Here is a 13148-nt window from a genome sequence, read left to right on the forward strand (position 1 = left end):
GCCCCACTGAGGGTGTCCAGCCCCACAGCCATAACCCCACGTGCCCCCCACACTCACCACGGCGCGCTGGGCCAGGCCCCGGGCTCCGGGGGGCAGCTGGTAACACCTCCGGTCACCGAAGGCGGGTTTGGAGAGCGCGGCGTCCCTGGAGAGGGGCAGGGCAGGGGGCAGGGAGTGAGGACTCCTGTGCCTCCCACCTCCTACAGCTTCAGGAACAGGAGGCCAGACGAGGTCAAGTGTCTGAGCCACTGAGTCAGGAAAATGGGGCACTCCTGAGCCACCTCAGCACCCCAGGATGGCTCTGGGAGGTCCTACAGGCCCAGGCTGGCCCTGAGAGCTGTTTCAACAGCCACTGCCCTCCCCATGCTCAGAGTCTGGGTAAAATCATGTCAGACTCTTTTCCAAGGCAGGTTCCTCAGGGATACCCTGCCAGGGTCAGGCTGTTCTTGAGACAAGGTCCAACAGCTGACTAAGCTGAAGCTTGTCCCTGAAGCCACCCTTTGGGACAAGACTGGCTCCTGTGACTCCCTCCCTGTTCCTGGACATTGCAGGCAGCTCCCTCTCTGCCTGCCTTGCCAGCAGCACTGAGAAGGAGCAGGTGAAGAGGTAAGGGATGGAAGATCACCTGGGCAAGGTACAATCATCTCCTTTTTGCACGGAGGAGTAGGAGGAAGGTGCTGCAAAGTGACCAGTGTGGCCCCCCCTGAAGCCCAGGCTCTGGCCGAGCCCCCTTCCCAAATAACTATCTGGGAACACACTCCCAGCCATCCTGGCACCGGCTGGGCACACCTGGCTGAGGGACAGACCCACCTGAAGGGTCCATAGAAGCAGGAAGCGAACTTGGCACTGTAGCTCATCACGGAGACCTGTGGAGCAGAGCAGGGCCAGGAGGGCCGGGAGCTTGGAGCCACAGCCACAGAGATTCCCTCCCATGGCTGTTTTATCCTCCCCCTCCCAGAGGCCTGGCTCCTGCTGTTCCCACAGACATTCCTGTAGTGCTGCAGCTCCCCATGGCTGTGGCTCCTGCCCCTGGCACACACAGGTGCCCAGCTCACCTTGTTGCCCAGGTCGTTGGAGATCAGCGCCTGCTTTATGGCCCCGATGCGCCCGTCCATCATGTCCGAGGGGGCCACGATGTGGCAGCCTGCAGGGAAGGACAGGGATGCAGGACAGGGATGCAGGGCCGGACAGGGATGCAGGGAAGGACAGGGATGCAGGAAGGACAGGGATGCAGGGAAGGACAGGGATTCAGGGAAGGACAGGGATGCAGGGAAGCACCTGAGGCTTTGGCTCTGCCAAAAGGTTCTGGGCAGTGCTGCTGGGACCAGTGCAGGGAGGGCAGGGGAGCAGTCCCACTTAGAATCAGGCCCAATTTGCTTTTGGGTCTGCTCAGAGGAGGACCAGGGCAGTGATTCTGCCCCTGTACTCAGCACTGGTGAGGCCACACACCTCAAGTGCTGTGCCCAGTTCTGGCCCCTCAGTTCAGGAAGGACATGGAGGGGCTGGAGCAGGTCCAGAGAAGAGCAACGAGGCTGGGGAAGGGTCTGGAGCACAAGTGCTGTGAGGAGAGGCTGAGGGAGCTGAGGGGGGCTCAGCCTGGACAGGAGGAGGCTCAGGGGAGACCTTCTCACTCTCTGCAACTCCCTGACAGGAGGGGGGAGCCGGGGGGGGTCGGGCTCTGCTGCCAGGAACCAGCAGCAGGACAAGAGGGCACAGCCTTGAGCTGCCCCAGGGCAGGTTTAGGTTGGCCATTGGGCAGAAGTTGTTTGCAGAGAGAGGGATCAGCCCTTGGAATGGGCTGCCCAGGGAGGGGGTGGAGTCCCCGTCCCTGGAGGTGTTTGAGCAGAGCCTGGATGTGGCATCAGTGCCATGGTCTGGGTGACAAGGTGGGGTTGGGTCACAGGTTGGACTTAGTGATCTCAGAGGTCTTTTCCAACCTCGTTGATTGTGTGTGTGAAGTGAGAGAGGGGCAAGCAGAGTCCAGCTGGGCTGTCACTGCCAGGGGCTCCCACCTGCTCTGGCATAGGCCAGTGCCACCTCTGCCAGCCGCTGGCAGCTGAGCTCGTTCTGGATGGTGCCGTCCTCTCGCAGGATACCTGGAGACAAACCCAGGGTTACACCAGGGCAGGGACAGCAGGTGCCTCAGTCCCCAGGGGGGAGTGTGGCTCTGGGGACAAGCTGTGGAGATGCTCAGAGCAGCAGTGAGGAATGTGTTGAGGGAGCTGGATAAGGAGCCCTGCAGGGCCTGGAGGTGTGGGTGCTCCAGGGAAGGGAAGACAGAGGTGGGGCTCAGACAGACTCAGGTGGCCACAGTGAGGGCCTGAACCACCTGTGCCTCCCACCCTGCTGTCAAAACCCAGGAGAGGCCTCCCAGCTTCCTAAACTAGTAATGGGAGGCCAGGTCTTGGGGCAGGAGCTGGCCAGAGCCCACCAGCACATGGAGCCCCTCAGCAGAAAATGGCAAATCCCTGGAGACTCCCAGAGCCAGGAAAACACCAGGAGTGCAGCCCAGGCACTCAGGCCATGCTCACCACAGTGCCCATGCGAGGTGTAAGGGCACAAGCAAACATCACAGGCAATGAGCAGCTCTGGGAAGGTGGAGCGGATCCTCCTGATGGCCTGGATGGCAGGAGTGCCCTCGGCATCAGCAGCAGAGCCTCTCTCATCCTGTGGGAACACAAACACCTCAGCACACACAGCCCACACTTCCCCCCAGCTCCTCCGTGGCAGCAGCTCTGCCCAGGAAACAGCTCCTGGACTGTGGGACCCTCTAAGGCAGGATGGTGTGACCACCACCGAGGGAAAAGGGTGATGGAGAAGCACTTCTGGGCAGTGAGTGCAGGTCCTGGGGCCACCTGCAGAGCTCTGGGGGCTTTTTTGGGTGTCACTGCATTCTCCTGTCCCCATGTGCTCTGCTGAGTGGGCTGTAAGTTCAGCCCCACACTGCTCTCCCACACCCCTGTGGCTGCCCCAAGCCCCCCTCACCACCAGGCACTGACCTTGTGGACCTTGCTGGGCACCCCAAAGATGAGCACACACTTCAGGCCGTCTTGGACGAGGGGCTGCAGCATCCCCTCGAGCTTGTTCACTCCATACCTGAGCAGGGCAAAGGGAAGGGAGCTGCCAGGCACCCACACCAGCTCCTGGGAAGAGCTGCCTGTGACCGGGGTGCTGCCCTGTGAGCAATCCAGCATCACCAGGCAGCAGCTAGAGGTACAGGGGAGGTGTTGCCTGAACACTGGGAGGAACAATCTGGGCCCTTATCTGGGACTGCAGGAGCATTATCTGCCCAGCATGGACACTGCTCTGAAAGGAGAAGCGTGCCCTGCCCTTGGATTCCTTATCTTGGCCTCCCTGTTGCAGATCCAGCCCACCTCCCCACCAACCCACCCCCCTGGGCCTCTCTGACCAGAGCCCTGCTAATGTGGCAGCAGATGGAGACAGGAGCTGCCAGTCCAGCAGGATCCAGTGCAGGACCACAGCCCACATCCTTGCACAGGTTTTGTGGCTGCTGCTGGAAACCCCATTTGCTTCCAACCCACACAACGTGTGAGTACTCTGGGACAGCCTGAGAGCCTGGTGCTGCCCTCCCAGTACTGCTACGTCCCCAGCATTCCCAGCATGATTCCCTCCACTCCCTTAGTGGATGAATGTCCCTGCCCTGCCTGATCCCAGGGAATCCCCAGGGCAGGGACCAGAGGGTTGGAAGCATCACCCCTGGCTCATGCTCATCTCATGCCATAAATCCCAGCAGCGACCAGCACGTGGCTCAGTGGGGTTGGATTTGTACCTGGCTTGTCCAGGGAGGCTGGGGATGGGCTCCACGGCATCAGGGCTGTCCCTGTGGGAGGAGGAGGGGATGGAGATGTCAGGACTCGGTGTGAGAAGGAAGCCCCTCTCCCAGGCTCGTGCACAGGGACTCTGAACCCACTGAAGAGCTCAGGGAGCTCCTGGGATGGACCCAGCCAGTGACCCTGTGCCGTGTCCATCCCTGACCCCAGAGGCAGGGCTCACTCACGTGACAAAGATGGGGTAGATGAGGTTGGAGGCGTCGAAGGTGGTGGCCGTGCACTGCCAGGAGCGCAGCACCGGGTGGAAGTACCCGCTGTGGAGGACAGAGTCTGCCTGCATGGTGGGGCTGCTGGAGGCTGGGCAGGGAGGCTCTGGAACAACAAAAGCAGAGTCCTGCTAAACTGCTGAGGAGGGGGCTGAGATCCAGGCAGCCACTGCAGGACTGTCCCTGTCCCGGGCCCCTGCAGCCCCTCCAGCTCCATCCCACCTCCCCTGGGCACTGCCCTGTGCCTGGTGGGTGCTGAAGGACCCCCCTCAGCAGTCACTGAACAGCCCTTCCCATAGACAGGGATGACAGAGACCCCTCCCCACAAAACCCCCCAGTTCTGTGTAGGAACCCCCCCCCCAGTTCCAGCCACTGGCTCCTCCCACAGCAGAACCACCTTCAGCCTCCAGAGGCTCCTCTGCCTGAGCACCCAGAGGGTCATTGTTCATTCATTTTACTCTTCCTTAGTGCTGAGTAACTCTGTGATAAAGCTTTTGTATGCAGAGGAGTAAAGAGCTGCTCTGTGCTGGAACTCAGTGATCTTTAATGTCCCTTCCAACCCAAACCATTCCATGAGGCACAACATATTTATGGCCACAGTGTGAGGGCACGGTTACAGAAGAGGAGGGGCACTGGATGAGAAAGGGGCAGGATCATCCTGAGGACACCAGGGCTCTAAACCCCACAGTCACACAACTCCAGTGGCCACTTACTGCTGGGTAAAGAAAACTGGGGACTTGGGCAAAACTGATTTTCGAGGCAACAAAGAGCAGGCACTGAACACACATAAATCAATCATTGGCTCCACTGTTGTTGAAAGTTCTTCTGCAGCAATATTTTCTTATTCTCTAACAGATTAGTAATAATTCTGTGATCAGACCACCAAGATTTACATTTCCATGAGCATTAAATTCTCACACCACGTTGCTGGTGGGTGTGATGGAAGGGGCCGTGGGAAGGTGGCTCTCCTGGGACGAGGCATTTCTTTGGCTGCAGCACAGAAGGAGCAGCTGCACAGCCCTGGAAAGCACAACCCCAACAACAGACTGTTTGTGCAGAGCAGCTTCAAGGACTTGTGGCTGCACACACAGGGCCACATCCCCCAAGCCCCCTGTGCTGAGGAGCCAGGGTGCCCTGGGAGACAAAGCAGAGGCCCTGCTGGAGAGTGTGGGATTTTTGGGAGGTGGGCAGGAGGAGAGCTGAGATGAGCTCTGAAAAGGCAAGTGGAGTCCTTTGACTACCCCTGGGCAGGGCAGGTCTTCCCTAAGGAGACAGGATGGCAGGAGGATGGGACTCACTTCAGGGGAGCAGCCCTGTGCTCTCCAGTCCCATTCCAGGAGGGATTCCCCAGGCAATGAACCTCACTGACCCCCTGCCTGTACCCAGCCCTCTGGAGAACAGGCACAGCTCAGAGCATCCCACGACAGAGTCCATGGCACCCACAACACCAGTCAGCAACGGAGCTGTGCAGGAAATGGCTCATTTTCACTTCGGGAAAACCTTTAATCTGAGGTGTTCACCTATTTTACACGCTCAAGACCCGTCAGATATTCTACTACTGAGCCAAACTCAGTCTGTGTCAGCCCCTCCCAATGCCCAGGGCACTTGGAACACACGGGCACTGCATTGCCCAGGGCTGGAATTGAGCCTCTGGTACCCTGAGGAATCACTTCTGGGGATGGGGAAAGGCCCCTCTTGGTTACACGGACAAAAACACTGGATAAAAAAATCAGGTGGTGCTTGTGGGGGACGCAGAGCAGCTGACAGGCACGCTGGCAGCACCATGGCATCCCTTGGCAGGTCATTTTTAGCCCTTGGAAAGCTGCCCCTCCAGTCCTCACTCCAGGGAAGGGGACAGCCCTCGGGTGAATGCTCCCTACGGTGCCTGGCTCCAGGGAGCCGCGGCAAACAAAGGGCTCAGTGAACAAAACCCACCTCGAGAATCCAAAAAATGCTCTAAACAGTTAATCCCAGCGGAGCAAGGGCAGGGGGGCCGGGTGGGACCAGAGGTACCTGACTGTATGGGACAGATAGAGGCCACAGCTCCAGAAACTGCCCTCTCCGGGCAAGGAGGGGATGGGCACTGGTGGGATGGCAGGGAGGAGATAAGAGCCGGGACGGGTGGGCCCTGGTGGGGCTGAGTCTGAGCCGGGTCCTGCTCACCAGTCCAATGAGCAGGAGAAGCTGCTGCCTGTGCAGGGCACCGGGGTGGCACAGCCGGGACCGACCCGCCCGACGGGCAGGGACACAGGACACAGGGGGGCAGGGACCCAGGGACCCAGGACACAGGGACCCAGGACACAGGGACGCAGGGCACGGGCTGCAGGAGCGGGCAGTCGGGGGACATTGCACCACACGCTCACCCTGGACTGGGGCTGTTCCCCCGACATCCCTCAGGGCTCCGGGCACAGCACGCCTGCCTTTCTCCCACATTCGCGGCCCAAATCTGTCTTTCTAAAGCTGTTTGCTCCGTGCACACTGGAGCAGCTCCAGGAGGGGGTTAAGGACAGCCCTGCAACTCCAGCAGGAGGTTAAGCACAGTCCTGCAGCTCCAGGAACTGAAGGACAGCCCTGCAGTTCTCTCCCTGCCTTCACCTTTGCCCTGCACACCGGGACCAGCCCAAACCCGCGGCGCCCCAACCCACCCCTTCGCCCAGCCCGGGCTGGTGGCGGTGCCTCGCTGCCCTCGAGGGAAGAGAAGCGGCTGCCCGGGGACAACCCGGCACACGCCGCTGGCCCCTGGCACCGCCACAAACCAAACAAACCCCGTGGACGGGCTGAAGCCCGACCCGGCACTGCCCCGGGTAAAGCCGGACCCGGCACTGCCCCGGCCCCCGACGCCCCTTCGAACAGGGAGAGTCTGTTCAGTGCCAACACGAGGCTGGAGGAAGATGTTTTTAGGACACAGAAGCGCATGTGGCCTCATCCTGTGCCATACAACTATTTAGCTAAATCCCAGGGATACGCAAACTCCCAAAATGCCCGGTGGGAGAAGGGACAGACTGGGGTGTTCTAGGAAAGGGAGCCAACGGAGCTGTGGGTTAATTAACAGCCACTAACAAAGGTCAAGCTGTTGCAGCGTTAATTAAGAGTCGGTAGCAAAGGTCAAGACGAAACAGCGTTAATTAAGAGTCACTAACGAAGGTGAAGCCCTTCCAGCAGGTTTCCTGCTCCAGGACGGGCACGGGGGTGCCCAGGGGTCTGCAATCACACCCCAGCACGGGCGGGAGCTCAGCACCGCTGCCAGCTCGGAGCATCACACGCTGCTCTGTACTTGCCCCGCCGTTGCCACGGCTACCGAGCAAAAACGGAGCAAAACTGGGCAAAACCCGAGAAAAACCGGGCAAAAATCGAGCAAAACCGGGCAAAAATCGAGTAAAACCGGGCAAAAATCGAGTAAAACCGGGCAAACCCCGGGCTGTCCTTGCTGCGTTACCTGGGGCTGCCCTTCCTGCCCGACCCAAGCGCTGCCTCCCTGCCCGGCCGGGCCCCGTCCCTGGGGCCATCCCGGCCTCGGGGCAGCCCCAGCTCCAGTCCTGGAGCCCGGTTCCCGATCCGGATCCCCGATCCCGATCCCATTCCCGGTCCCGCACTCACCGCCCGCCGTGTCCGCTCCGGCGCCGCTCTGCCCCCGAGCTCTCGCGATTTGCATGGCCACGCCCCTCATTAGCATAACCCCGCCCCCGCGGGGAGTGGTGGCGGGAAGTCTCGCGCGGCGCAGCGCGGGAAAAGGGCGGGAGGGGCGGGGGGAGGAGGAGGAGTTTTTGGGGTGAAGGGGGCGGGGGCAGGGATAGGGGTGCTGAGGGGACAGGAGGCAGATTTTGGGAGGCTGAGGGACCATGTGGTCCTGTTTTAGGGTGCTGGGGGGGACCTGGAGCCAGGTTTGGGGTGCCGGGGGCGCTCGAAGGGGGTTTTGGGGGGCTGCAGGGGCGCGGAGCGGAGCTTTGGGGCGCTAGGCAGCCATGCGGTGCAGTTTTGGGGTGATGCAGGGCTGTGGAGCCGGGTTGTGGGGTGGTGGAGGGTCGTGCAGTCCAGTTTTGGGGTGCTGTGGGGGGAAGTGGAACCCCCGGTGGGGTTCGGGGGGGGGGGCGTGGAACAGGGCTTTGGGGTGCTGGGGGACCATGCAGTGCAGTTTTTGGGTGTTGCAGGGGGACATGGAGCCAGGTTTTGGGGTTCTGCAGATGCTGGAGCAGGGTTTTGAGGGGCTGCAGGGCTGAGGAGCAGAGCTTTGGGGTGCTGGGGAGCATGCAGTGCATTTTTGAGGCGCTGTGGGAGAACCTGGGCCCAGGTTTTGCGGTTCTGGGGACCCTGGAGCCAGTTTTTGGGGTTCTGGAGGAGGTTAGAACAAATCTTTGGGGTGCTGCAGGGGTGTGGAGCAGGACTTGAGCTGATGGAGAGTCATTGCAGTCCAGTTTTGGGGTGCTGCAGGGGGACATGGCGCCAGGTTTTGGAGTTCTGGGGGAGGCTGGAGCAAATCTTTGGGGTGCTGCAGGGGTGTGGAGCGGGACTTTGGGGTGGTGGGGGGTCATGCAGTCCAGTTTTGAAGTGCTGTGGGGGGGAAAGTAGAGCCAGGTTTTGGGGTTCTGAGGGGGGCTAGAGCAGACATTTGGGGTACTGGGGGGACATGCAGTCCAGTTTTAGGGTGCTGTGGGAGGACCTGGAGCCAGTTCTAGGGGTTCTGGCGGTGCCAGAGCAGAGTATTGGGGTGCTGAGGATCAGAAAGCAGGGTTTGGGGTGCTGTGTGAGCAAGGAGCACGGCTAGGAGGCTGTGGTGGCAGGGAGCAGGGTTTTGGGGGGCTGCAGAAGTCTGGAGCAGGACTTTAGGGGGCTGCAGAGGGATGTGGAGGAGGGTTTTGGGGGGCTGGGGGCCTGCCAGGCCCAGGGAAGCCACATCCCTACTGCAGGCCCAGCAGCACTGCCACTGCCTTGGTCTCCAGTGCAGGGGAGATGTTGGGATTGGGTTTATTTTGGGAGATCCTGCAGCTCCTGTGCCATAGCAGCATTCCCTGACCTGCTGCAGGGCAGAAACCCTGGACCCAGCCCCTGGATCTGTCAATACCCCCAGCCTGGAGGCTCTCCCTGGAGCAAGGCTGAGCTTGTTCCCCCAGCAGGACAAACACCAGCACCCCAATTTTGCTTCTCTGAGACCTGAAAATCTCCCCCTTCTTGCCAGTCTCAATTCCCTTGCTCTTCTCACAGCCTTCATCCTCCCCTCATCCTCCTCCTGCCATCAGCTGCTCCAGAACCCACTTCCCAGGGTGTTTGCTCCTGCCTTGGCTGCTCCCTCTGTTCCCCCTTACACAACCACAACCTGCTCATTTTATAACTACCCGAAATATGAGACTCCACCTCTATAAAAAAAAAATCTGGCTTTTATTTAGGCATCATTCCCTTCCAGAATATGCACCCCAGATATGTACTGAAGAGAAAAAAAGAAAGAAAAAGAGCTGGAAGGCAGGTGTTTTATCAGAGATGTTTGGGAAGACATTCAGGCTCAGGCTTTCCATGTGCTGACTGCAGGCCAGGCAGAAACTATACAGCAGAAAATCTGTGTTGATTCAGTTCTTTTTCAGGAGCTGGCCTTGTGTGTGTGAAAATCCAGTGTGCCAGAAAAGCAGGAAGGCAGAGTTGGCTCTTGTGGGTGGCTCTGCAGCAATTTCTTTTGGTGGAAAGGATCTATGAGTCCCCACAAGTGCTATATTAAAACTGCACATCAGCAAAACTCGTGGGTTCTACTTAGATGCACCTAAAGCTTTCCTCAGGTTTCCTTCACCCATCTGTTAAGTTCAAACATTGATGTATTAGTCTTCAAAAAGTCAAATAAAGCATTTTCCCCTGAGAGGAGCTTCCTCTATAGGTACCTTCTCAGAGAGAGAAAGGAAAGGCACCAAAACTAACAATCCAAGTGGAAAAGCACAAACCTACACAGGCACAAGGGATACAAACAGCTTATTTCAACCTTCTTTTCCTGCAGGAGCCTTTTTTTGAAACCAGAGGCCTGAGGCTGAGCCTCCTGGGTGGGCACATCCTGCCCATTGCACCAGGAAGGATCCATGTCCCTGGAACGACTGGCGAAGGCTACAGAGGGACCTTGGATGGAATTAGTCCATTCCAATCAGGAAAACTGAAAAAAACCCCAAAACCAAGGCACCACAGTCCACCACTCTGTTCTGCCACATTTAAACTTGCTGCAGGAGCTGCAGCTCCTCAGAGCAGGGACAGGTGAGACCACCACACCCAGCACTGCACAAAGCCACCTCTTTGTACCCCTGACACTCATTTTAGCCCCTCGTTTTGCTTCAGATGTTAAATTAATTTCCTCTTGGTCTCTCAGGGCTCTAAAGACACTTTCAGCGTGCTGCTTACATTTCCAGTGTTGTGAAGTTTTTGGATTTAGGGTGGTTTGGGTGATCAGTGAGTGGACTCATGGCCCCTGTAGTGCTGCTCAGGCTGAAGGACAGAGGCACTGTCACAGCACAGCAGGGAGAGAAGGCACAGCCAGGATGCAAGGAAACACAGGGAAAAAACAAGTCCCTTGGATCAAAACTTAAATGTCCAGCTTTCAAGCCTCCTGACATCATCATCTGGGTTCTACACCCCAGAGGGTTAATGGTCTGTTGGATTCAGCCCCTGATACTCAAGAGTTCCCATGTTCTCCCGACCAGCTCCTGCACTGAGCACCTGCCAGCTCTTTTTTCCTCTATTTCAGAGCCAACCCAGCATCAAAGGTCTGCCCAGAGGAGGGAGGGGACCAAACCCCCCAGGCACCAGGAGGAGCTGCCCTGCCATGGAAAAAACTTCAGCACAAGTCCTTTATGTCCAAATTAAAGCCCAAAAGGGACAGGCTGCAGAGGGACAGTACAAAGCTCTAAGGGAAACAAGAGGGGACACAGCAAGGTTGATTTACAGTGTTTATATCCCTCTGCACACAGCCCAGCCCCTCTCAGCCAGCTCAGTTGTCCACCTCTTCCTCGTCGTTCTGCTCTTCCTCCTCCATCCTTTCATCATCGTCATCATTGTCTTCCTCTCGGCTTTTATCCTGCTCCTCTGAGTCTGCCTTCTTGTCTTTATCCTTCCTGGCTTCCTTCTTTCCCTTCTGCTCACGCCTGTAAACTGAAGGAGAGGGAGCAGTGAGGAACCCCCGGCACGGACAGGGCAGCGGCTGAGCTCCAACACCCCCCTGCTCTCCCGGCTCACCAGGGGAGCAGGAACTCAGAGCAGCAACTCACCCTACGAGCTGAGCTGTGCTGAGCAGCTCCATAGGAAAGCAGGTTAAATTTCAGCAGAAAAGTGCTGAAAAGGACGCAGGAGTTCACATTTACAGGCAGCACCTATGGCTTTCCTTAGATAAACATAATAGGGGAGTGAGGGCAGATGAGACTTTCCCAATCCTCATCAGTTGTGCAATAATGTTATCCCAGTCCCGTTAAGGTGCACATTAGTTATTCCCCAGGCAAACTGCAGTGTAGGATGCTGGGCAAAGAGAAGAGAAACAAGACAGGCAAGTAAGTGTTGCTTGTCCAGCGTTCGAGGAAAACACGACTCGGTGCTAATCAGACTCTCTTGACACAAACAAAGGCCTGTACCTTCCAGGGATTCCTTCAGAGGGACCATGAACCTCTGGAACTCCATCTCCTCCATGGCAGAGAGCACGTCACCAGCATTCAACGTTTTCCTCTTCCCCTTCATGGCAAAGTTATTTGCACTAGGCAAAAGCAAGGCAAAAACAAGAAGTAAAAGAGGCAGTTGGGAACTGTCATCAACTTAGTCTTGTCTATTAAAAGTCACAAGCAACTTAAAAAAACATAAAAACCATCTCCTAAACATTTAGGGGATTTTTTATCTCTTTCTAATGGAGGTTTGAGACACCTTCCTGTTTACACTGGCTGTTTGTGCTTTCCCACATTAGTTTTCTGCTTGCACAGACCTTTTCTACAAGCAAGGGGAAGGAGAAAACCTGAACACTGGCTGTGCCAGTTCCCCACAGCCCTGTGAGTACTTGACACCAGAGAAGTGACTGCCTGGACACCCCAAAAACCTGACTGTGTCCTCTGTGGCAGCTCCAGGTGGCTCACACTTGCCCTAACACACTGATGTGGCGAGGAGCCTAAATAAAAAGTGAGCCAAGGGCTCCTGCCTTTGCCAGGAAGAATGTGCAGCCTTGTTCTAAGGTTAATGGCAGTTTGGGACCTCTCTTTCTGGGACATCTCTGTGTCCCCAGCCCAGCTGTCTTCCCATGGGTTGTTACAGGCAGTTAAAACCCACCTGCTGCAGCCTGGCAGGGTTTATTGATACAAACAGACAATACAGAAACAAACACTGGGGAAGAGTCTCCAGGCCAGCAGAGAGGAGAATTATCAGTCAGCCGCAGCCAGTCCTTACCAGGATGTTGCATACAGCACAAACACACTTGCTGCTCGGGATATCGCACTCCGGGCTTCTTTGGAAATATTGACTCCATCGGGGAGCTGGAAAACAAATTCAACTTTTATCAGCAGCTGCTAAAGATGACTAAACTCGCATAATTCACGTGTCAGTTCCCTTAAGGCATTCAGAGGGCTTGGAACAGGGAACTCTGAGGTTCCCAGCTCTGAGGCAGCTCTGGGGGGTTGTCACAGCTCTGATGCAGCTGAAAGCCACGTGCAGTGACTGTCCCCTCAGTGCCCCTGAGCAGAAGCCGAGTGACCCCTGGGTTGGGGGGTCTGGCCACTACATCCAGGGTAACTCATCCAGTGACTTCCATCTCCTGTCACACACCAACCCCCTCCCAGACCCACTTCCACCCAGCAACGTCTCACAGCTCCAGAATCGATTATATTAACAACTGGGAATTACAGTAGATTTTTATACAGACACGGACTTCTGCTGCGAGTTTTCGGGGGGTTCTCACAGTCCCACGGCAGGACCCGCCTTGCCGCTGAGCTCGGCTTTGGAGCATCCCTTGGGACAGCGCAGCCCGGACCGACCCCGGGGTGTCCCCCCGGCATCCGAGAGGGGACAGCGCCAGCACAGCTGGGAGCGGGACCGGGACACAGCACGGGAATAGGGACCGGGACACAGCACGGGGACAGGGACCGGGACACAGCACGGG

General features: G+C 57.6%; 2 protein-coding genes across 2 annotated transcripts in view; both read right to left on the reverse strand.

Annotated features, from left to right (window-relative positions):
* Positions 1-7741, reverse strand: part of ALAD (aminolevulinate dehydratase) — an 8812-nt gene extending 1071 nt beyond the window's left edge. The window contains exons 1-9 of the mRNA XM_027650368.1: positions 7655-7741; positions 4019-4163; positions 3791-3841; positions 3000-3096; positions 2532-2667; positions 2013-2096; positions 1056-1144; positions 811-866; positions 58-145 (exon numbers count right to left, since the gene is read on the reverse strand). Coding sequence (XP_027506169.1) covers positions 58-145; positions 811-866; positions 1056-1144; positions 2013-2096; positions 2532-2667; positions 3000-3096; positions 3791-3841; positions 4019-4163; positions 7655-7730 — 822 coding nt within the window. The 5' untranslated portion in view covers positions 7731-7741. The remainder of the gene's footprint in view (positions 1-57; positions 146-810; positions 867-1055; positions 1145-2012; positions 2097-2531; positions 2668-2999; positions 3097-3790; positions 3842-4018; positions 4164-7654) is intronic.
* A 1670-nt stretch (positions 7742-9411) lies between these two features.
* Positions 9412-12560, reverse strand: POLE3 (DNA polymerase epsilon 3, accessory subunit). Its single transcript, XM_027650344.1, has 3 exons — positions 12440-12560; positions 11644-11762; positions 9412-11170 (listed from the first exon to the last, which is right to left on the reverse strand). Exons 2-3 carry the CDS (start codon positions 11744-11746, stop codon positions 11010-11012), a joined length of 264 nt encoding a protein of 87 aa, XP_027506145.1. The 5' UTR covers positions 11747-11762; positions 12440-12560; the 3' UTR covers positions 9412-11009.
* Between the last annotated feature and the right edge of the window lie 588 nt (positions 12561-13148).

The sequence above is a fragment of the Corapipo altera genome, unplaced genomic scaffold (assembly GCF_003945725.1).
Source record: "Corapipo altera isolate COAL_440 unplaced genomic scaffold, ASM394572v1 268, whole genome shotgun sequence".
Lineage (NCBI taxonomy): Eukaryota > Metazoa > Chordata > Aves > Passeriformes > Pipridae > Corapipo > Corapipo altera.

What these genes read in the sequence shown, in the direction of transcription:
- POLE3 (XM_027650344.1), bottom strand. Translation starts at nt 11,746, where the DNA reads ATGAAGGGGAAGAGGAAAACGTTGAATGCTGGTGACGTGCTCTCTGCC. An exon ending in TCTGAAGGAATCCCTGGAAG is followed by an intron (nt 11,171 to 11,643) that starts GTACAGGCCTTT and finishes CCTCTCCTTCAG; the next exon opens with TTTACAGGCGTGAGCAGAAG.